The 25,980-nt window shown below is 37.9% G+C and overlaps 1 protein-coding gene across 1 annotated transcript in view; it reads right to left on the bottom strand.

Moving 5' to 3' along the window:
* Positions 1-1,657: 1,657 nt before the first annotated feature.
* The window catches only part of FAM151A (family with sequence similarity 151 member A), an 80,632-nt gene continuing 56,309 nt past the window's right edge, over positions 1,658-25,980 (bottom strand). The window contains exons 5-8 of the mRNA XM_053693432.1: positions 25,398-25,625; positions 19,370-19,509; positions 15,939-16,076; positions 1,658-3,196 (exon numbers count right to left, since the gene is read on the bottom strand). Of these exons, the coding sequence (XP_053549407.1) occupies positions 2,526-3,196; positions 15,939-16,076; positions 19,370-19,509; positions 25,398-25,625 (1,177 nt within the window). The 3' untranslated portion in view covers positions 1,658-2,525. The remainder of the gene's footprint in view (positions 3,197-15,938; positions 16,077-19,369; positions 19,510-25,397; positions 25,626-25,980) is intronic.

The raw sequence follows: 25,980 nt of genomic DNA, 5'->3' as shown, positions 1-25,980 counted from the left end.
TCCAGATTCCATATAAACTTACTAGTCTATAGGGATACAATTTACTAGTCCAGATTACATATAAATTTACTAGTCTATAGGGATACAATTTACTAGTCCAGATTACATATAAATTTACTAGTCTATAGGGATACAATTTACTAGTCCAGATTCCCTATAAATTTACTAGTCTATAGGGATACAATTTACTAGTCCAGATTCCATATAAACTTTCTAGTCCAGAGGAAAAAAACTTACCAGTCCAGACTCCCTATAAACTTACTTGTCCAGAGGGAGAAAACCAATTGCTAGTACAGCAGTGGGAATTCTGCTTATCATGCAATGAGCAGTCAGTCCTTAAAGGGACAGTCTACACTAAAATTGTTATTGTTTAAAAAGATAGATAATGCCTTTACTACCTATTCCCCAGCTTTGCACAACCACCATAGTTATATTAATATACTTTATAACATTTAAACCTCTAAGTTCCTGCCTGTTTCTAAGTCACTATAGACAGCCTCTTATCACATGCTTTTTTATTGGCTTTTCACAATAGGAGACTTCTAGTTCATGTGGGCCATATTGATAACAATGTGTTCACGCCGGGGAGTTATTTAAGATTTAGCACAACAGTACTAAATGCAAGTCAATAGATAAATTAAGTCATGTGATCAGGGGGCTGTCAGAAGATGCTTAGATACAAGGTAATCACAGAGGAAAAAAAATATTAAAGGGATAGAAAATCCCAAAATTTTCTTTTATGATTCAGATAGAACATACAATTTTAAACAACTTTCCAATTTAATTCTATTATCAAATTTTCTTCATTCTCTTGTTATCCATTGCTAAAGGGACAGCATTGCCCTACTGACAGGAAGCTGAAAATATCTATTTAGCCAATCACAAGAGACAAATGTGTGCAGGCACCAATTAGCAGCAGCTCCCACTAGTGTATGATGTGTGCGTATTCATTTTTTAACAAGGGATACTAAGAGAACGAAGCACATTTGAAAATAGAAGTGAATTTAAAAGGGTCTTAAAATGACATGCTCTATCTGAATCATGCAAGTTTAATTTTAACTTTCCTATCCCTTTAATATAACCATGCTGGTTATGCAAAACTGGAGAATGGGTAATAAAGGGATTATCGATCTTTTAAAACAATAAAAATTATATTGTAGACTGTGCCTTTAAGTCCCATTTGCACTTCTTGTTAGCTTTAAAATAAAAATAAACAGCTTTAACTTTACTTGTGTTAATGCAAAATATTTTAACATTTTTAGAAGCATGATATAATTTACTGCCCCTTTAATTGTTTTACAGTTTAACTGCTACACATTATTTAGATCAGTGCAGGAGTTTTACATCTGACTCATGATTGGTTACAGGAAAATAAATACTGTAAGTATATCCAGGTGGAATGTAAAGGGTGTATCATTGGACTGCTTGGAAATAGAAAAATACAGCAAATGCTGTAAACAACATTACATTGTTAAATTATGTTAAAACCTTTCTTGTGTACATAGATCTTTTGTAATCTTGTGTGTAATTACAAATGGCGTTAATATCATTTTAAGTCTTTTTAACAGGGTGAAACAAACCCCCAAGGTAAACAGAGCACCAGGCTGTAAAATAAAAAGCAGAAATGAGCAAACTGACAAAATGTAGAACAGAATCATTGTTTTTAACAAATGTTCTTTATATAAAACATACATGTGTATATCTGATTTCCACAAATGTGTCATTTACAAACATAGGATCTGCCAATAAATGCGTATTGTGTGTGTATTGGAAAAAAACTGTTTACAAATTAAATGCGCACAACATGTTGCAATAAAGTTTTCATTTTTGACTGTTCATAAAATAACTGTTTGTATAACTTTAATACAGTGTTTTAGAAGGAAATTGTGAGAGTTTAACACAATAGTGTCACCAGCATCATTATATTATTTGTAATAAACATTGTGAAACTGTCAATAAAATAAACTTTTCATTCTGGGTAGTGTTTTGTTTTTTTTACATCAATGAGGTTACATGTTGCAAAGCCTGCTGGGAATAAAATACATGTGTGACAGAATATGTCTGAAATTTAATGTTTAACTACTAAGAGTCCAAAAGGTTATTTAAAACAAAGCAAAATACAGGATGAGGTTGAAGGGTAACGTGAGGGCAGATATTGACCCTGGCGATAGCAGCACTGGGATGAGCTAATCCCATGGTGGATGAACAATCTTCAGAGACACTTAAGAGACAGGGAGGTGCTGTAGAAAACTGTGGGAGGCGAGGGAATTACCAGAGGTAGAAACTATATTAAATGGGGCACATCTGCAAGTAGAAGCCTGTTGCTGGAGCCCCTTATTTAAATAAACCCAATGTTCAGGTCAGTTTTGATAAGGCTGTCTGTCTAAATATTTAATATTAGATTGGCACAAGCAGTGTAATTGTCCTGTCATTTCTCCTATGCAGCTACAACATGGAGGTACTGAAATGAGCCCAGTGGGAATGTCACTGCTGCCCCTGAGATATGTAACTAATTCCCATTCTGATTATGATGTGAATATGTTCTCTAGCAGTAATTCACTGTAGTCTTGTGGTAGTTTATAGTAGACTCTATTTTCTGTGTGAGATCGGATTGCCATTAGTCCTTTATAGCCATCCATAAAGGTGCCTTGCTCAGGACTGTGCTCCACGGTGATAGAGAATGAAGGTGAGGCCTCCAGGAGCGTCACAGAGTTCAGCCATGACGTCCCTAAGGCTACAGCACTCAGCTGGAAGGAAACGTCCTGCCATATCCCCCCACATAGAGAGAGCATGTCCTGCACAAGCAGCTCAGTGTACCCCAGGCTAAGAGCTTCCACTGGCCATCCAGGGGCAACTGTAACATAAGGAAAAATGTCATTGATGGTGCGGATAAATTCCTTGCCCTCAATGTAACCTGGAGTGCTGAAACTCCCATGAGAGACGTCCATACTGATCCAGATGGGGAACAACAAAGGGCTTTGGTCATGAAGCTTTCGGAGTATGGTCAGTGTCCAATTCAGAGTCACCTGATCATTTATCTTTAGCAAAATCCCCCAAGTATTAGGGCCGGAAATGATTTCCTCAAGACAATCCTCTAATGTGAGCACAGTTGGGGAGTTTGCCAGGCTGAGCACAGGAACCGAGATGGAACTGATTTTCTGTAACTCAATGTGGAGCGTTACCATGCCAGAGCTCTCTGTAACAAAGAGAAAAGAAACGCACATTTATCTCTGTATGGTAACCAAGAACTTTAGCTTGACAATAACGCAACAATGTGTTTTGTGTGTGTAGTGTACAGTATATATATATATATATACACACACAGATATCCATATCCACGCATACATGATCCTAGATAAAGAATATTTTACAATCACATCTTGCTGTAGTCTTTAGGAAGACGAGTAATACAGCAACTTGGAGATATTTAAGAGCCACACAATATTCATGTATTTATTTTAGATTAACATAACATACACTGTAAACTACCTAAGGTGTTCTTGTCACCCAATGGCTACTGGGACTTGAACCTGTGACAGTCTGTGAAGCAGCAGGATGCTGAATCTCATGCGCTATATAGACACTTGTTAAGTTATTTTGCCATTTCCATTTTATAATGTCATAACGTATCAGTGTGTCATGTATGCAGGTGATATGAGCTCTCTGTGTGCCGTCTGTGGCTTTATTTTAGAATTAATACACGTTTTTATCAGACTAAGCAAATGAATATTCTATCCCACAACCTGCATTTCCCTACCTAACTTCATAAAGATTACTGAACCAGTTTACAGCAGACTGTAGGGATTCGGATGACAAAGCTAATGCCTTTTTTAGAAAATTGTTTTAATCTATTTAAATGTTTTAAGCGTCTGAAAATTCCCAAGTGATTGTTATTTATTGTTTTGTATGAGTGAGAAACACGTGTGTGTGTATAATATCATGTATGTGTGTGTCTGTGTGCATGTGTTTAAGTGAGAATGTATGTGCGTCTGTGCATGTGAGTGTGAAAATATGTATGTGTGTGTCTGTGTGCATATGAGTGCATGTGTGTGAGAAACACGTGTGTGTATAATATCATGTATGTACATGTATCTGTCACTGTGTGTTTGTGTATAATATATATGTACATGTGTATGTGTGTGTATAATATCATGTATTTACATGTGTCTGTGTGTATAATATTATGTATCTACATGTGTATGTGTGTGTATAATATTATCTATTTACATGTGTCTGTGTGCATGTGAGTGTATGTGTGTGTATAATATTATGTATTTACATGTGTCTGTGTGCATGTGAGTGTATAATATCATGTATTTACATGAGTCTGTGCATGTGAGTGTGTGTATAATATCATGTTTTTACATGTGTCTGTGCATGTGAGTGTATGTGTGTGTATAATATCATGTATGTACACGTGTCTGTGTGCATGTGTGTATAATATGTATGAACATGTCTGTGTGCATGTGAGTGTATGTGTGTGTATAATATTATGTATGTACATGTGTCTGTGCATGTGAGTGTATGTGTGTGTATAATATCATGTATGTACACGTGTCTGTGTGCATGTGTGTATAATATGTATGAACATGTCTGTGTGCATGTGAGTGTATGTGCGTGTATAATATTATGTATGTACATGTGTCTGTGTGCATGTGTGTGTATAATATCATGTATGTACATGTCTGTGTGCATGTGAGTGTATGCGTGTGTATAATATTATGTATTTACATGTGTCTGTGCATGTGAGTGTATTGTGTGTATAATATCATGTATGTACATGTATATGTGTGTATATCATGTATGTACATGTGTGTGCGCGCATGTGAGTGTATGTGTGTATAATATTATGTATGTACATGTGTCTGTGTGTATAATATCATGTATGTACATGTGCATGTGTGTATAATATTATGTATGTACATGTCTGTGTGCATATAATACCATGTATGTACATGTGTCTGTGTGCATGTGAGTGTATTGTGTGTATAATATCATGTATGTACATGTGTCTGTGTGTATAATATCATGTATGTACATGTGTCTGTGTGCATGTGAGTATATGTGCATGTAAAATATTATGTATTTGCATGTGAGTGTATGTGCATGTAAAAACATAATTTATGCTTACCTGATAAATTCCTTTCTCCTGTAGTGTGGTCAGTCCACGGGTCATCATTACTTGTGGGATATTTGCTCCTCCCCAACAGGAAGTGCAAGAGGATCACCCAGCAGAGCTGCTATATAGCTCCTCCCCTCTACATCACACCCAGTCATTCGACCGAGAACCAACGAGAAAGGAGAAGCTAAAGGGTGCAGTGGTGACTGGAGTATAATTTAAAAATTTAGACCTGCCATAAAAAACAGGGCGGGCCGTGGACTGACCACACTACAGGAGAAAGGAATTTATCAGGTAAGCATAAATTATGTTTTCTCCTGTTAAGTGTGGTCAGTCCACGGGTCATCATTACTTGTGGGATACCAATACCAAAGCTAAAGTACACGGATGACGGGAGGGACAGGCAGGATCTTTATACGGAAGGAACCACTGCCTGAAGAACCTTTCTCCCAAAAACAGCCTCCGAAGAAGCAAAAGTGTCAAATTTGGAAAATTTGGAAAAAGTATGAAGAGAAGACCAAGTTGCAGCCTTGCAAATCTGTTCAACAGAGGCCTCATTCTTAAAGGCCCAAGTGGAAGCCACAGCTCTAGTAGAATGAGCTGTAATTCTTTCAGGAGGCTGCTGTCCAGCAGTCTCATAAGCTAAACGTATTATGCTACGAAGCCAAAAAGAGAGAGAGGTAGCAGAAGCTTTTTGACCTCTCCTCTGACCAGAATAAACGACAAACAGGGAAGACGTTTGTCGAAAATCTTTAGTTGCCTGTAAATAAAATTTCAGGGCACGAACTACATCCAGATTGTGTAGAAGTCGTTCCTTCTTCGAAGAAGGATTAGGACACAAAGATGGAACAACAATCTCTTGATTGATATTCCTGTTAGTGACCACCTTAGGTAAGAACCCAGGTTTAGTACGCAGAACTACCTTGTCTGAATGAAAAATCAGATAAGGAGAATCACAATGTAAGGCAGATAACTCAGAGACTCTTCGAGCCGAGGAAATAGCCATTAAAAACAGAACTTTCCAAGATAACAATTTGATATCAATGGAATGAAGGGGTTCAAACGGAACACCCTGTAAAACGTTAAGAACTAAGTTTAAACTCCATGGCGGAGCAACAGTTTTAAACACAGGCTTAATCCTGGCCAAAGCCTGACAAAAAGCCTGAACGTCTGGAACTTCTGACAGACGTTTGTGTAAAAGAATGGACAGAGCTGAGATCTGTCCCTTTAAGGAACTAGCGGATAAACCCTTTTCTAAACCTTCTTGTAGAAAAGACAATATCCTAGGAATCCTAACCTTACTCCAAGAGTAACCTTTGGATTCGCACCAATATAAGTATTTACGCCATATTTTATGGTAAATCTTTCTGGTAACAGGCTTCCTAGCCTGTATTAAGGTATCAATTACTGACTCAGAAAATCCACGTTTTGATAAAATCAAGCGTTCAATTTCCAGGCAGTCAGCTTCAGAGAAATTAGATTTTGATGTTTGAAGGGACCCTGGATCAAAAGGTCCTGTCTCAGAGGCAGAGACCAAGGTGGACAGGATGACATGTCCACTAGATCTGCATACCAGGTCCTGCGTGGCCACGCAGGCGCTATTAGAATCACCGATGCTCTCTCCTGTTTGATCCTGGCAATCAATCGAGGAAGCATCGGGAAGGGTGGAAACACATAAGCCCTCCCGAAGGTCCAAGGTGCTGTCAAAGCATCTACCAGGACCGCTCCCGGATCCCTGGATCTGGACCCGTAACAAGGAAGCTTGGCGTTCTGTCGAGACGCCATGAGATCTATTTCTGGTTTGCCCCAACGTCGAAGTATTTGGGCAAAGACCTCCGGATGAAGTTCCCACTCCCCCGGATGAAAAGTCTGGCGACTTAGGAAATCCGCCTCCCAGTTCTCCACTCCCGGGATGTGGATTGCTGATAGGTGGCAAGAGTGAGACTCTGCCCAGCGAATTATCTTTGATACTTCCATCATCGCTAGGGAGCTTCTTGTCCCTCCTTGATGGTTGATGTAAGCTACAGTCGTGATGTTGTCCGACTGAAACCTGATGAACCCCCGAGTTGTTAACTGGGGCCAAGCCAGAAGGGTATTGAGAACTGCTCTCAATTCCAGAATGTTTATTGGCAGGAGACTCTCCTCCTGAGTCCATGATCCCTGAGCCTTCAGAGAATTCCAGACAGCGCCCCAACCTAGTAGGCTGGCGTCTGTTGTTACAATTGTCCAATCTGGCCTGCTGAATGGCATCCCCCTGGACAGATGTGGCCGAGAAAGCCACCATAGAAGAGAATTTCTGGTCTCTTGATCCAGATTCAGAGTAGGGGACAAATCTGAGTAATCCCCATTCCACTGACTTAGCATGCACAATTGCAGCGGTCTGAGATGTAGGCGTGCAAAGGGTACTATGTCCATTGCCGCTACCATTAAGCCGATCACCTCCATGCATTGAGCCACTGACGGGTGTTGAATGGAATGAAGGACACGGCAAGCATTTTGAAGCTTTGTTAACCTGTCTTCTGTCAGGTAGATCTTCATTTCTACAGAATCTATAAGAGTCCCCAAGAAGGGAACTCTTGTGAGTGGAAAGAGAGAACTCTTCTTTTCGTTCACCTTCCACCCATGCGACCTTAGAAATGCCAGTACTAACTCTGTATGAGACTTGGCAGTTTGAAAGCTTGAAGCTTGTATCAGAATGTCGTCTAGGTACGGAGCTACCGAAATTCCTTGCGGTCTTAGTACCGCCAGAAGAGCACCCAGAACCTTTGTGAAGATTCTTGGAGCCGTAGCCAATCCGAATGGAAGAGCTACAAACTGGTAATGCCTGTCTAGGAAGGCAAACCTTAGATACCGGTAATGATCTCTGTGAATCGGTATGTGAAGGTAAGCATCCTTTAAATCCACTGTGGTCATGTACTGACCCTTTTGGATCATGGGTAGGATTGTCGGAATAGTTTCCATTTTGAACGATGGAACTCTTAGGAATTTGTTTAGGATCTTTAAATCCAAGATTGGTCTGAAGGTTCCTTCTTTCTTGGGAACCACAAACAGATTTGAGTAAAACCCCTGTCCGTGTTCCGACCGCGGAACCGGATGGATCACTCCCATTAGTAAAAGATCTTGTACACAGCGTAGAAACGCCTCTTTCTTTATTTGGTTTGTCGACAACCTTGACAGATGAAATCTCCCTTTTGGGGGAGAGGATTTGAAGTCCAGAAGATATCCCTGAGATATGATCTCTAACGCCCAGGGATCCTGGACATCTCTTGCCCAAGCCTGGGCGAAGAGAGAAAGTCTGCCCCCCACTAGATCCGTTCCCGGATCGGGGGCCCTCAATTCATGCTGTCTTAGGGGCAGCAGCAGGTTTTCTGGCCTGCTTGCCCTTGTTCCAGAACTGGTTAGGTCTCCAGCCTTGTCTGTAGCGAGCAACAGCTCCTTCCTGTTTTGGTGTAGAGGAAGTTGATGCTGCTCCTGCCTTGAAATTACGAAAGGAACGAAAATTAGACTGTCTAGCCCTAGGTTTGGCTCTGTCTTGAGGCAGGGCATGGCCTTTACCTCCTGTAATGTCAGTGATAATTTCTTTCAAACCGGGCCCGAATAAGGTCTGCCCTTTGAAAGGTATGTTAAGTAACTTAGATTTAGAAGTAACGTCAGCTGACCAGGATTTTAGCCACAGTGCTCTGCGTGCCTGAATGGCGAATCCGGAATTCTTAGCCGTAAGTTTAGTTAAATGTACTACGGCATCTGAAACAAATGAATTAGCTAGCTTAAGTGTTTTAAGCTTGTTTGAAATCTCATCTATAGTTATTGAGTCAAGAGTCTCTTCCAGGGACTCGGACCAAAAAGCGGCCGCGGCCGTGACAGACGCAATACATGCAAGGGGTTGCAATATAAAACCTTGTTGAACAAACATTTTCTTAAGGTAACCCTCTAATTTTTTATCCATTGGATCTGAAAAGGCACAGCTATCCTCCACCGGGATAGTGGTACGCTTAGCCAGAGTAGAAACCGCTCCCTCCACCTTAGGGACCGTCTGCCATAAGTCCCGTGTGGTGGCGTCTATTGGAAACATTTTTCTAAATACAGGAGGGGGGGAAAAGGGTACACCGGGCCTATCCCACTCCTTAGTAATTATCTCTGTAAGCCTCTTAGGTATAGGAAATACGTCAGTACTCGCCAGTACCGCATAGTATCTATCCAGCCTACATAATTTCTCTGGGATTGCAACGGTGTTACAATCATTCAGAGCCGCTAATACCTCCCCTAGCAGTACGTGGAGGTTTTCAAGCTTAAACTTAAAATTAGAAATGTCTGAATCCACTCTATTGGGATCAGAACCGTCACCTGTAGATTGAAGCTCTCCGTCCTCATGTTCTGCATACTGTGACGCAGTATCTGACATGGCCCTATTATTATCAGCGCACTCTGTTCTCACCCCAGAGTGATCACGCTTCCCTCTAAGTTCTGGTAATTTAGACAAAACTTCAGTCATAACATTAGCCATGTCCTGTAATGTGATTTGTAATGGCCGCCCTGAAGTACCCGGCGTTACAATATCACGCACCTCCCGAGCGGGAGATGCAGGTACTGACACGTGAGGAGAGTTAGTCGGCATAACTTTCCTCTCGTTGTTTGGTGAATGATGTTCAATTTGTACAGATTGACTTTTATTTAAAGTAGCATCAATGCAATTAGTACATAAATTTCTATTGGGCTCCACTTTGGCTTTAGCACATATAGCGCAGAGATATTCCTCTGAGTCAGACATGTTTAACACACTAGCAATTAAACCAGCAAACTTGGAAATACTTTTCAATTCAATTTACAAATAATATGAAAAACGTACTGTGCCTTTAAGAAGCACAGAAAAAGTTATGACAGTTGAGTAACAATAAACCGGAGAAACTATAAAATCAAATTCTATCTGGTAAAAACACAATTTTAGCAAAGGATTGCCCCCATTAGCAATGGATAACTAACCCTTAAATAGCAGAAAAAATGTACAGAATATAACGTTTTTTATCACAGTCAAAGCACAATCTCACAGGTCTGCTGTGAGTGATTACCTCCCTCAAAATAATTTTTGAAGACCCTTGAGCTCTGTAGAGACGAACCGGATCATGCAGGGAAGAAAACAGACTTGTGACTGAATTTCTGATGCGTAGCAAAAGCGCCAAATTAAGCCCCTCCCCCTCACACACAACAGTGAGGGAGATCAGTAAACTGTTTTAAATTAAATAAAATGACCGCCAAGTGGAAAAAAACAGTGCCCAAAACAATTTTTCACCCAGTACCTCAGAAAATTAAACGATTTAACATGCCAGCAAAACGTTTAACATCAAATAAATGAATTGTCATAGAAAGCCTGCTGCTAGTCGTTCTCACTGCAAGATAGGCTAAAGTTTTATGCATACAGTATTATCCCAGTGAAGTGCCATTCCCCAGAATACTGAAGTGTAAATATACATACATGACAGCCTGATACCAGTTGCTGCTACTGCATTTAAGGCTGAACTTACATTATATAGGTATTGGCAGTATTTTCTCAGTCAATTCCATTCCTCAGAAAATAATATGCTGCTACATACCTCTTTGCAGGTGAACCTGCCCGCTGTCCCCTGATCTGAAGTTTACCTCACTCCTCAGATGGCCGAGAACAGCAAAATGATCTTAACTACTCCGGCTAAAATCATACAAAAACTCAGGTAGATTCTTCTTCAAATTCTCCCTGAGAAGGAACAACACACTCCGGTGCTGTTTTAAAATAACAAACTTTTGATTGAAGTTATAAAAACTAAGTATAATCACCACAGTCCTCTCACACATCCTATCTATTAGTTGGGTGCAAGAGAATGGCTGGGTGTGACGTAGAGGGGAGGAGCTATATAGCAGCTCTGCTGGGTGATCCTCTTGCACTTCCTGTTGGGGAGGAGCAAATATCCCACAAGTAATGATGACCCGAGGACTGACCACACTTAACAGGAGAAATATTATGTATTTGCATGTGAGTGTATGTGTGTGTATAATATATATTTACATGTGTCTGTGCATGTGGGTGTATGTGTGTATAATATCATGTATGTACATGTGTCTGTGTGTATAATATCATGTATGTACATGTGTCTGTGTGCATGTGTGTGTATAATATCATGTATGTACATGTGTATGTGTGCACGTGAGTGTATAATATTATGTATTTACATGTCTGTGTGCATGTGTGTGTATAATATTATGTATTTACATGTCTGTGTGCATGTGAGTGTATAATATTATGTATTTACATGTGTCGGTGTGCATGTGAGTGTATTGTGTGTATAATATCATGTATGTACATGTGTCTGTGTGCATGTGAGTATGTGTGTATAATATTATGTATGTACATGTGTCTGTGTGCATGTGAGTGTATGGTGTGTATAATATCATGTATGTGTATGTGAGTATAATATGATGTATGTACATGTGCATGTGAGTGTATAATATGATGTATGTACATGTGTCTGTGTGCATGTGAGTGTATATGTGTGTATAATATTATGTATTTACATGTGTCTGTGCATGTGAGTCTATGTGCATGTATAATATCATGTCTGTGTGCAACAGTGCATGTGTGTATAATATTATGTATTTACATGTGTCTGTGTGCATGTGAGTCTATGTGCATGTATAATATCATGTCTGTGTGCATGTGAGTCTATGTGCAGGTATAATATCATGTCTGTGTGCATGTGAGTCTATGTGCATGTATAATATCATGTCTGTGTGCATGTGAGTCTATGTGCATGTATAATATCAATTCTGTGTGCATGTGAGTCTATGTGTAGGTATAATATCATGTCTGTGTGCATGTGAGTCTATGTGCAGGTATAATATCATGTCTGTGTGCATGTGAGTCTATGTGCAGGTATAATATGTCTCATGTCTGTGTGCATGTGAGTCTGTGTGCAGGTATAATATCATGTCTGTGTGCATGTGAGTCTGTGTGCAGGTATAATATCATGTCTGTGTGCATGTGAGTCTGTGTGCATGTATAATATCATGTCTGTGTGCATGTGAGTCTGTGTGCATGTATAATATCATGTCTGTGTGCATGTGAGTCTGTGTGCATGTATAATATCATGTCTGTGTGCATGTATAATATGTCTGTGTGCATGTGAGTCTATGTGCATGTATAATATCATGTCTGTGTGCATGTGAATCTATGTGCAGGTATAATATCATGTCTGTGTGCACGTGAATCTATGTGCATGTATAATATCATGTCTGTGTGCACGTGAGTCTATGTGCATGTATAATATCATGTCTGTGTGCACGTGAGTCTATGTGCATGTATAATATCATGTCTGTGTGCACGTGAGTCTATGTGCATGTATAATATCATGTCTGTGTGCATGTGAGTCTATGTGCATGTATAATATCATGTGTGTGTGCATGTGAGTCTATGTGCATGTATAATATCATGTCTGTGTGCACGTGAGTCTATGTGCATGTATAATATCATGTGTGTGTGCATGTGAGTCTATGTGCATGTATAATATCATGTGTGTGTGCATGTGAGTCTATGTGCATGTATAATATCATGTCTGTGTGCATGTGAGTGTATGTGCATGTATAATATAATGTCTGTGTGCATGTGAATCTATGTGCAGGTATAATATCATGTCTGTGTGCATGTGAGTCTATGTGCATGTATAATATGTCTGTGTGCATGTGAGTCTATGTGCATGTATAATATCATGTATGTGTGCATGTGAGTCTGTGTGCAGGTATAATATCATGTCTGTGTGCATGTGAGTCTGTGTGCATGTATAATATCATGTCTGTGTGCATGTGAGTCTGTGTGCATGTATAATATCATGTCTGTGTGCATGTGAGTCTGTGTGCATGTATAATATCATGTCTGTGTGCATGTGAGTCTGTGTGCATGTATAATATCATGTCTGTGTGCATGTGAGTCTATGTGCATGTATAATATCATGTCTGTGTGCATGTGAGTCTATGTGCAGGTATAATATCATGTCTGTGTGCATGTGAGTCTATGTGCATGTATAATATCATGTCTGTGTGCACGTGAGTCTGTGTGCATGTGAGTCTATGTGCATGTATAATATGTCTGTGTGCATGTGAGTCTATGTGCATGTATAATATCAATTCTGTGTGCATGTGAGTCTATGTGCAGGTATAATATCATGTCTGTGTGCATGTGAGTCTATGTGCAGGTATAATATCATGTCTGTGTGCATGTGAGTCTATGTGCAGGTATAATATGTCTGTGTGCATGTGAGTCTATGTGAAGGTATAATATCATGTATGTGTGCATGTGAGTCTATGTGCAGGTATAATATCATGTCTGTGTGCATGTGAGTCTATGTGCAGGTATAATATCATGTCTGTGTGCATGTGAGTCTGTGTGCAGGTATAATATCATGTCTGTGTGCATGTGAGTCTGTGTGCAGGTATAATATCATGTCTGTGTGCATGTGAGTCTGTGTGCATGTATAATATCATGTCTGTGTGCATGTGAGTCTGTGTGCATGTATAATATCATGTCTGTGTGCATGTGAGTCTGTGTGCATGTATAATATCATGTCTGTGTGGCATGTATAATATCATGTCTGTGTGCATGTGAGTCTATGTGCATGTATAATATCATGTCTGTGTGCATGTGAATCTATGTGCAGGTATAATATCATGTCTGTGTGCACGTGAATCTATGTGCATGTATAATATCATGTCTGTGTGCACGTGAGTCTATGTGCATGTATAATATCATGTCTGTGTGCACGTGAGTCTATGTGCATGTATAATATCATGTCTGTGTGCACGTGAGTCTATGTGCATGTATAATATCATGTCTGTGTGCATGTGAGTCTATGTGCATGTATAATATCATGTGTGTGTGCATGTGAGTCTATGTGCATGTATAATATCATGTGTGTGTGCATGTGAGTCTATGTGCATGTATAATATCATGTGTGTGTGCATGTGAGTCTATGTGCATGTATAATATCATGTCTGTGTGCATGTGAGTGTATGTGCATGTATAATATCATGTCTGTGTGCATGTGAGTCTGTGTGCATGTATAATATCATGTCTGTGTGCATGTGAGTCTATGTGCATGTATAATATCATGTCTGTGTGCATGTGAGTCTATGTGCAGGTATAATATCATGTCTGTGTGCATGTGAGTCTGTGTGCATGTATAATATCATGTCTGTGTGCATGTGAATCTATGTGCAGGTATAATATCATGTATGTACATGTGCATGTGAGTGTATAATATGATGTATGTACATGTGTCTGTGCATGTGAGTCTATGTGCATGTATAATATCATGTCTGTGTCCAACAGTGCATGTGTGTATAATATTATGTATTTACATGTGTCTGTGTGCATGTGAGTCTATGTGCATGTATAATATCATGTCTGTGTGCATGTGAGTCTATGTGCAGGTATAATATCATGTCTGTGTGCATGTGAGTCTATGTGCATGTATAATATCATGTCTGTGTGCATGTGAGTCTATGTGCATGAATAATATCATGTCTGTGTGCATGTGAGTCTATGTGCATGTATAATATGTCTGTGTGCATGTGAGTCTATGTGCATGTATAATATCATGTCTGTGTGCATGTGAGTCTGTGTGCAGGTATAATATCATGTCTGTGTGCATGTGAGTCTGTGTGCATGTATAATATCATGTCTGTGTGCATGTGAGTCTGTGTGCATGTATAATATCATGTCTGTGTGCATGTGAGTCTGTGTGCATGTATAATATCATGTCTGTGTGCATGTGAGTCTGTGTGCATGTATAATATCATGTCTGTGTGCATGTGAGTGTATGTGTGTGTATAATATTATGTATTTACATGTGTCTGTGTGCATGTGAGTCTATGTGCATGTATAATATCATGTCTGTGTGCATGTGAGTCTATGTGCAGGTATAATATCATGTCTGTGTGCATGTGAGTCTATGTGCATGTATAATATCATGTCTGTGTGCATGTGAGTCTATGTGCATGTGAGTCTATGTGCATGTATAATATGTCTGTGTGCATGTGAGTCTATGTGCATGTATAATATCATGTCTGTGTGCATGTGAGTCTGTGTGCATGTATAATATCATGTCTGTGTGCATGTGAGTCTATGTGCATGTATAATATCATGTCTGTGTGCATGTGAGTCTATGTGCATGTATAATATCATGTGTCTGTGCATGTGAGTCTATGTGCATGTATAATATCATGTCTGTGTGCATGTGAGTGTATGTGTGTGTATAATATTATGTATTTACATGTGTCTGTGTGCATGTGAGTCTATGTGCATGTATAATATCATGTCTGTGTGCATGTGAGTCTATGTGCAGGTATAATATCATGTCTGTGTGCATGTGAGTCTATGTGCATGTATAATATCATGTCTGTGTGCATGTGAGTCTATGTGCATGTATAATATCATGTCTGTGTGCATGTGAGTCTATGTGCATGTATAATATCATGTCTGTGTGCATGTGCGTCTATGTGCATGTATAATATCATGTCTGTGTGCATGTGAGTCTATGTGCATGTATAATATCATGTCTGTGTGCATGTGAGTCTATGTGCATGTATAATATCATGTCTGTGTGCATGTGAGTCTATGTGCATGTATAATATCATGTCTGTGTGCACGTGAGTCTATGTGCAGGTATAATATCATGTCTGTGTGCATGTGAGTCTATGTGCATGTATAATATCATGTCTGTGTGCATGTGAGTCTATGTGCAGGTATAATATGATGCCTGTGTGCATGTGTGTGAGTACGGACGTATACAACACTCACCACGCAGGAGACGCAGCACAGAAGAGAGGTTGCCTTTGGCCTCGTACCATTTCACTAGAAGTCCATCTTCATCCTCTGGATGGAAATACTTCAGCAAACTTCCCCCGGAATAAAAGCACCTCTTTCTGTTTTCACCCACTGGAGAAAAGAAAGTGACAGGCGCTTGACACTATGTGGGTGTCATTCTGGATTGTAACTTATTGGCTGCAGTTTTTGGAATGATCTGACAGCTAAAGGGGCAATGATGGCAAACAGAAAATGCTGTTCTGTGTTAGAGAGTATGTTGTTACATTATAGCAATATGTTTAACCCCTGATAGGAACCATCTAAACTGTACAGTATTTCAGCAAGCTATAAAGTAAAATGTATTAAAAAATACTGGAGACTAAAATGTCGTTTGTTAAAGGCCGTCTACCTCTATGCACAATAAATATGACCCAGAAATAAGTGACAATGCACATTACTGGCAGTCATGTGAGTAGTTAATGCACTGCTGTGTGTGTTCAATGGAACCATTGTGTTGTGCTTCTGGCATCCAAGGAAATCAAGTGCAAGAAATATATATTGGAGTGTAGGGCCTAAGATGGAGCTTTATGGAAAGGGCCACTGTGTGACTCCACCCGTCCAGGACAGCTGGTACCCTACGTCAGATTCATATTATCATCAGCTAGAGGTGGGTAACAGAGGCTGCGCGAGTGACGCACAAGATAAAAAAATGTTTGTCCGCAGCTGAGCTACGCACTCTGCTCACTTTGTATCATATGTTTCCCAACTCGAGGGGTAAACACATAGTTCTGTGCAAGCGACGGCACTAAGAAAATACCCTGGCACATTACAGCATTTTATTATTCTCACCTGCACGGGAAGCACTTACCTGCTGGATGACTACTCTGCAGGGTACCTGGGATTGCCAGATCCCCACTTGCTGACCCTGGCACTCAGTCACCCAGCAGATAAGGCAAGCAGCACAGCTAACAGCCGGCTGACTCATCAGGTACTGTAGTATTCTGCAAGTATATATGGAGTATATGGGTGGTGGGGAAAACCCGAAATGCCCACTAATTAAGGGCTAGATTACGAGTGGAGCGCAAAATTGCACAATTATGCTCTGCTATTTTAAGTCCGGCGCAATGCGAACGTGAGCTTGCATTCACATTGCATGGAAGCTTTGCACTCAATAAAGCGCGCTTCCATAGGCTCCAATGGTAGCCTTGTTCTCATGCCGTGAGACACAGCATGATAACGTAGCGCAGCAAAGGGGGTAAATCACGCAGCAATGGACAGCAGATTTAAAGATATATGTATATGAGTATATACATATATATTTCTGTGTTTATACGTGTATACACATATTAACACATAAATATATATGTATATATTCACATACATATTTATTTACTGGGAACACACAGTCCCCATAGACTACAATGTAAAGGTACTTTTCAGTGCCGTTTTTTTTTTCTAACACCCCACTCCCGCCAACTTTAGCTCTTAAAAACTGCCTAGTGCAGTTATTTTTTATTTAGTAAAAATGCTACATTTTTAAAAATAAAAAACAACAATATCAGCCAATAGGATTGAGTTGCATTCTATTGGCTGTTCCAATCAGCCAATAGAATGCAAGCTCAATCCTATTGGCTGATTGGATCAGCCAATAGGATTGAAGCTCAATCCTATTGGATGATTGCATCAGCCAATAGGATTTATTCACCTTTAATTCCAATTCGTTGATAGAATTCTATCAGCCAATCGGAATTCAAGGGACGCCATCTTGGATGACGTCCCTTAAAGGAACCTTCATTGTTGAAGAGCCATCGACAGAAGAGGATGCTCCGTGCCGGATGTCTTGAAGATGGAGACGCTCCGTGTCGGAAGGATGAAGATAGAAGATGCCGTCTGGATGAAGACTTCTGCCCGTCTGGAGGACCACTTCTTGCCGTTTGGATGAAGACTTCTACCGGCTTCGTTGAGGACTTCTTGCGGCTTGGATGAAGACTTCTCCCGGCTTCGTTGAGGATGGATATCCGGTTTTCAAAAACTGTAAGTTGATCTTCGGGGGTTAGTGTTAGGTTTTTTTAAGGGCTTATTGGGTGGGTTTTATTTTTAGCTTAGGGTTTGGGCTGAAAAAGAGCTAAATGCCCTTTTAAGGGCAATGCCCATCCAAATGCCCATTTCAGGGCAATGGGGAACTTAGGTTTTTTTATTTGGGGGGTTTGGTTGTGTGGGTGGTGGGTTTTACTGTTGGGGGGTTGTTTGTATTTTTTTTACAGGTAAAAGAGCTGATTTCTTTGGGGCAATGCCCCGCAAAAGGCCCTTTTAAGGGCAATTGGCAGTTTAGTTTAGGCTAGATTTTTTTTTATTTTGGGGGGGGGCTTTTTTATTTTGATAGGGCTATTAGATTAGGTGTAATTAGTTTAAATATTTGATAATTTATTTTTTATTTTGTGTAATTTAGTGTTTATTTTTTTTTTTTGTAATTTAGTTCATTGTATTTAATTAATGTAATTTATTTAATTTTAGAGTAATGTTAGGTGTTAGTGTAACTCAGGTTAGGTTTTATTTTACAGGTAACTTTGTATTTATTTTAACTAGGTAGCTAGTAAATAGTTAATAACTATTTACTAACTATTCTATCTAGTTAAAATAAATACAAACTTAGCTGTGAAATAAAAATAAAACCTAAGATAGCTACAATGTAACTATTATATTGTAGCTAGCTTAGGGTTTATTTTACAGGTAAGTATTTAGTTTTAAAAAGGAATTATTTAGGTATTAATTGTAATTTTGATTTAGATTTATTTTAATTATGTTAAAGTTAGTGGGTGGTTAGCGCTGGTATTTGAGGGTGTTATGGAGCTCAATTTTGCTCAACGCTGCCATATTGCCTGCTAACGCCGGGTTTATGCAAACCTGTAATAGCAGCGCTATAGGGAGGTGAGCGGTGGAAATAACTTGCAAGTTAGCACTGAGCCGCTCATAACGCAAAACTCGTAATCTATCCGATAGTTAAAATAGAAGTGTATTAATATTATCCAATTTATATTTCTAATACAAACTTCATATCAACCCTCACAATACATATAATATATATTGGGATTAGTATGAAGTTTGTAATATTAATATCATCCAATTGATAGTTCTAAGATTCTCTTTTAACTATGGTTATAACATGTGGTGTATATACAGTATATATATATATACACCATTATTTATATAAATATATACACACACAGTATTATATATATATATACAGTATATATATATATATATATATATATATATATATATATATATATATATATAAACAGCACTGCAGCAAAGAAACAACTGATGGACAAAAATGTTTACACGCTCAGCTAAGCACATAGAAGCGATGGCTGAAGACCTACAGGACAGACTCGGGACCACCCACTGCTCTAAATGCCACTTACACACAGCTTCCTTGAACTCAGACAGCAGAGGCTCATAGATATCATAATAAATCTTCTCAGGTGATGAGCTATCTCGAATGCAGAGCAGATCCTTCAGTGTGACCGGGTCTGACTTCCCCTGCCATAGTGTAAGGCTATACCTGTACGTATGAGACAACTATTGAGTATAACATTATATATATCTGTGATACTTACACAGATAAATACTTAGCTAGGACACAGAACAAAACACAAAAAAAACCATATGAATGAAAGTTCAAGCATCTTTATATCAAGCTGTAAAACACATATATGTGTGTATGTATGTGTGCATAGGTGGGTGTATATGTATGAGTGTATGCATGTGTGCATATATACAAAACACATATAAACACACACATGCACACACACAAATGTATATACAGACAAAGATACAAATACACATATACAAACACACTCACATTTATTTATACTCACATATAAACATACACACGTGTATATACATACACATATATACAAATATAAAAACAGATATAGATACAAACACATATAAACACACACAGTAATACACATACACACACAAACATACAGTTATACACATACACATATATACTGTACATTCACAGTTATATACATACACACATACTGTACATACACAGTTATATACATACACACACACACATATATATACTGTACATACACAGTTATATACATACACACACATATTTATAAACATATACACATATAAAACATCATACACATTTATATACACACACACACACATATAAACACATGCACACATACATATAAACACATGCACACATACATATAAACACATGCACACATACATATAAACACATGCACACATATATATAAACGCACACATACATATAAACACATGCACACATACATATAAAAACATGCACACATACATATAAACACATACATATAAACACATGCACACATACATATAAACACATGCACACATAGTATCCATACATATAAACACATGCACACATACATATAAACACATGCACACATACATATAAACACATGTACACATACATATAAACACATGCACACATACATATAAACACATGCACACATACATATAAACACATGCACACATATATATAAACACATGCACACATACATATAAACACATGCACACATACATATAAACACATGCACACATATATATAAACACATGCACACATACATATAAACACATGCACACATACATATAAAAACATGCACACATACATATAAACACATGCACACATACATATAAACACATGCACACATATATATATATAAACACATGCACACATACATATAAACACATGCACACATACATATAAACACATGCACACATACATATAAACACATGCACACATACATATAAACATACGCACAGATACATATAAACACATGCACACATACATATAAAAACACGCACAGATACATATAAACACATGCACACATACATATAAACACATGCACACATACATATAAACACACGCACAGATACATATAAACACACGCACACATACATATAAACACATGCACACATACATATAAACACACGCACAGATACATATAAACACATGCACACATACATATAAACACATGCACACATACATATAAACACACGCACAGATACATATAAACACATGCACACATACATATAAACATACATACAGAGGTGGACCTACTGCCGGTGCAGGCAGTGTCACTGAACTGGGACCCGGGACTGGAGGGGGCCCAGAGGCAGAGCGGCTAAATGGACTAATCTTGGAGCAGAAAATAAAATTGTGCTGCTTTTTTTTTGTTTTAAATTGTGCTTTTTCTATTTTTATTTTTTAAATTGTGCAGGTTTTTTTTTTTTTTTTTTTTTTTTTGCCATGTCGCTGTCACGTGTTGCTTTGCAGTTATATACATACACACACACACATATATATACTGTACATACACAGTTATATACATACACACACATATTTATAAACATATACACATATAAAACATCATACACATTTATACACACACACACACACACATATAAACACATGCACACATACATATAAACACATGCACACATACATATAAACACATGCACACATACATATAAACACATGCACACATAGTATCCATACATATAAACACATGCACACATACATATAAACACATGCACACATACATATAAACACATGTACACATACATATAAACACATGCACACATACATATAAACACATGCACACATATATATAAACACATGCACACATACATATAAACACATGCACACATACATATAAACACATGCACACATATATATAAAGACATGCACACATACATATAAACACATGCACACATACATATAAAAACATGCACACATACATATAAACACATGCACACATATATATATAAACACATGCACACATACATATAAACACATGCACACATACATATAAACACATGCACACATACATATAAACACACGCACAGATACATATAAACACATGCACACATACATATAAAAACACGCACAGATACATATAAACACATGCACACATACATATAAACACATGCACACATACATATAAACACACGCACAGATACATATAAACACATGCACACATACATATAAACACACGCACAGATACATATAAACACATGCACACATACATATAAACACATGCACACATACATATAAACACACGCACAGATACATATAAACACATGCACACATACATATAAACACACGCACAGATACATATAAACACATGCACACATACATATAAACACACGCACAGATACATATAAACACATGTACACATACATATAAACACACGCACAGATACATATAAACACATGCACACATACATATAAACACACGCACAGATACATATAAACACATGCACACATACATATAAACACACGCACAGATACATATAAACACATGCACACATACATATAAACATACATACAGAGGTGGACCTACTGCCGGTGCAGGCAGTGTCACTGAACTGGGACCCGGGACTGGAGGGGGCCCAGAGGCAGAGCAGCTAAATGGACTAATCTTGGAGCAGAAAATAAAATTGTGCTGCTTTTTTTTTGTTTTAAATTGTGCTTTTTCTATTTTTATTTTTTAAATTGTGCGGTTTTTTTTTGTTTGTTTGTTGTTGTTTTTTGCCATGTCGCTGTCACGTGTTGCTTTGTCGTTGCATTACCGGCCCGTATATAAAATATAAAGAGCGGTGGGTGAGGTAACGATGAGTATCATCATCATGTGCTCTGTTGGGTTTTAAAATGATTAATGGATGGGGTGAGAATGTGATGACGATGTCGCAAGATTGTTTTTAAGTGCCGATTGGACTCTTTAGGGGCGAACAGCTGGAGTGTGCGCCACTGCGTGTGGAAAGTGGAAGGGAAGATCTGTTGGCTCGGGCAACAACAAATAAATACACACATTCATATAAACACACACAAACAGACACATTCTTATACACACACACAAACAGACACATTCTTATACATAAACACACACACATTTCTATGCAAACACATATATAAACACACGTATTTATATACATAAACACACATTTATACAAACACACACATTCATATACACACACACAGACACATGCATATACATTAACACACACACACATTTATATACAAACACATATATAAATGCACATATTTATATACATAAGCACACATTAATAAACATTTATTTACACACACATTATATTACACACATACACACATATATATATATATATATATATAAATTATAGACACACACACATTTATATACATAAACACACACATTCATATGCATAAACACACACACACATACACAACCATTTATATACATACACACACACACACATTTCTATACAAACACATATATAAACACGTATTTATATACATAAACACACATTTATACAAACACACACATTCATATACACACACACAGACACATGCATATACATTAACACACACACACACATTTATATACAAACACATATATAAATGCACATATTTATATACATAAGCACACATTAATACACATTTATTTACACACACATTATATTACACACATACACACATATATATATATATGTTTTTTATATATATATATATATATATATATATATATATATATATATATAAATTATAGACACACACACATTTATATACATAAACACACACATTCATATGCATAAACACACACACACACACACATACACAACCATTTATATACATACACACACACACACACACATACACAACCATTTATATACATACACACACACACACATACACAACCATTTATATACATACACACATTTATATACAAACACATATAAACACATGTATTTATATACATAAACACACATTAATACATATTTATTTACCCACACATTTATATACACATAAGCACACACACATATATATATATATATACTGTATATATATACACATACACACATACACATTTATATACACACAAGCACACACATATACAAAATTGCAGAAACAAAAGAGTGGATAAAGAATCCCCTCAAGAGATTACACCTATAGCACTCAAAAAGTCTGAACAATCCTATTAAAAGAAGGGATGAGCACCAAATGGTATCAAAGAAAGCATGCAATAAATAAAATAAAATGTAACTTTAATTAAAACCACATCTAGTGGATAGGATTCAATCTGCAAATGGTACAGTAAAATACTGGTGGCAAAGGAGCAGAGAATAGGATTAAATAGGGGTTGGATAATGTACCAGTATGTTTGGTGTTCATGATAACAGTAAAACAGGGCAGCTATAGTGGGTTTTAATTGTACAACAACATAGTGCCTCAAAAAGTGACCAATATTATGCAATGATTCTATTTGAAGCACTTGGAGTCTGAGACTGCGCATGATGAGTGATACAAAGTCAAATCAGGATTATTGAAACTGGGGCGTGTAACATTATAACACAAGGTAGCGGCTTATTGTAACAATAACCTTAAAGCGACACTGAACCCAAATGTTTTCTTTCATTATTCAGATAGAGCATGACATTTTAAGAAACTTTCTAATTTACTCCTATTATCAATTTTTCTTCGTTCTCTTGCTAACTTTATTTTTAAAGCAGGAATGTAAATCTTAGCAGCCAGCCCATTTTAGGTTCGGCACCATGGATAGTGCTTGCATATTGGAGGCTGACATCACCCACCAATAAGCAAGCATAACCTAGGTTCTCAACCAAAAATGAGCCAGCTCCTATGCATCACATTCCTGCTTTTTAAATAAAGACAGCAAGAGAATGAAGAAAAATTAATAATAGGAGTAAATTAGAAAGTTGCTTAAATGTGCATGCTCTATCCGAATCATGACAGAAAAAATGTGGGTTTAGTGTCCCTTTAAGCTAGTAACAGTGGGTTGAATATTAGAAAAACCTCTCACTAGAATACACGTATAATACCAGTGGGTAATAGGGTTCCACAATAGTTAATAAAATGCTTTTCTAGCTTATGATACAACCTCAAATTTAACCTAGGTTGACAAGGGGTTAAACGCTACGTTGAGTGATTTTATATGAGATTAAATTGTAAAATAGCCTAGATGGCTCAAATAGAACAACATAATTACACACATGAGATATCAATGATATTAACAAGGGCTATATTGTTACATTGAAACATTATGCATGTAATCATACTATAATATGCCTTTGAAATGAGGATATCAGTCAAAATCCTCAAAATCTGAAAAATTACTTGAGAAGAACCCAGCCCATTGATCAGTAAAGCTACGGCCGAAGTTTAGGGTTTGTAATGTTACATTGCAAATATCAATGCAGCCCCAAGAAAACGGTCATTATACTCTAATAATATCCACTCGTTTGAGAAGTAAAGCAAGGTAAACTAAATACGCTAAGGGTGACAAAGCTAATTATCCTACTAGTTGCCAAACTAAAACACAGGAGCTCCCAGACTCCTCACCAATGCCCTAACATGTTTCGCCGCTAACCGGCTTTGTCAAAGGGTCAAAGTTACCTGTCAGAACGCTGCATAAGCCAGTAAAAATAGGGCCAGGCTGACCAGGTAAGAGGTACCCGAGCTGGGAATGTGATTCTCTGCGGCAGATCCTTGATTAGACTGTACATCTGCTGGATCATTTCCCATGTGTATGTCTTGTTTGAGATCACAGGTGGCAGATACAGTGTCACCCAGCCAGGGGAAATGGTGACATCCGGGAACTTTTCTTGGACCAGCTGGAGGAACCTGGGAAAAGAGCTTAATTTGCTGATATTGTGGTTATATTATGGTCCTGTGACTACTCACTGGTATCAACTGGGAACTGTCTTAGTCTGTCTAAATGTGTATATGTGTGTGTGTTTATGTGAGTGTGTATGAGTGTGGGTATATGTGTATGAGAGTGTGTGTTTGTGTGAGTGTGTATAAGTGTATGTGTATATGTTGCTGTATGTGCGTATAAGGGTGTGTGTGGGTGTGTATAAGTATATGCATATATGTGTGTGTATATATATATATATATATATATGTGCGAGTATGTGTATATGTGTGAGTGTGTATATGTGTGTGTGAGTGTGCATAAGTGTATGTGTATATGTGTGTG

This window comes from Bombina bombina, chromosome 10 (genome assembly GCF_027579735.1).
Source record: "Bombina bombina isolate aBomBom1 chromosome 10, aBomBom1.pri, whole genome shotgun sequence".
Classification (NCBI taxonomy): domain Eukaryota; kingdom Metazoa; phylum Chordata; class Amphibia; order Anura; family Bombinatoridae; genus Bombina; species Bombina bombina.
The sequence above is the reverse complement of the archived record's forward strand: the minus strand, read 5'-3'. Positions and strand labels throughout refer to the sequence as shown.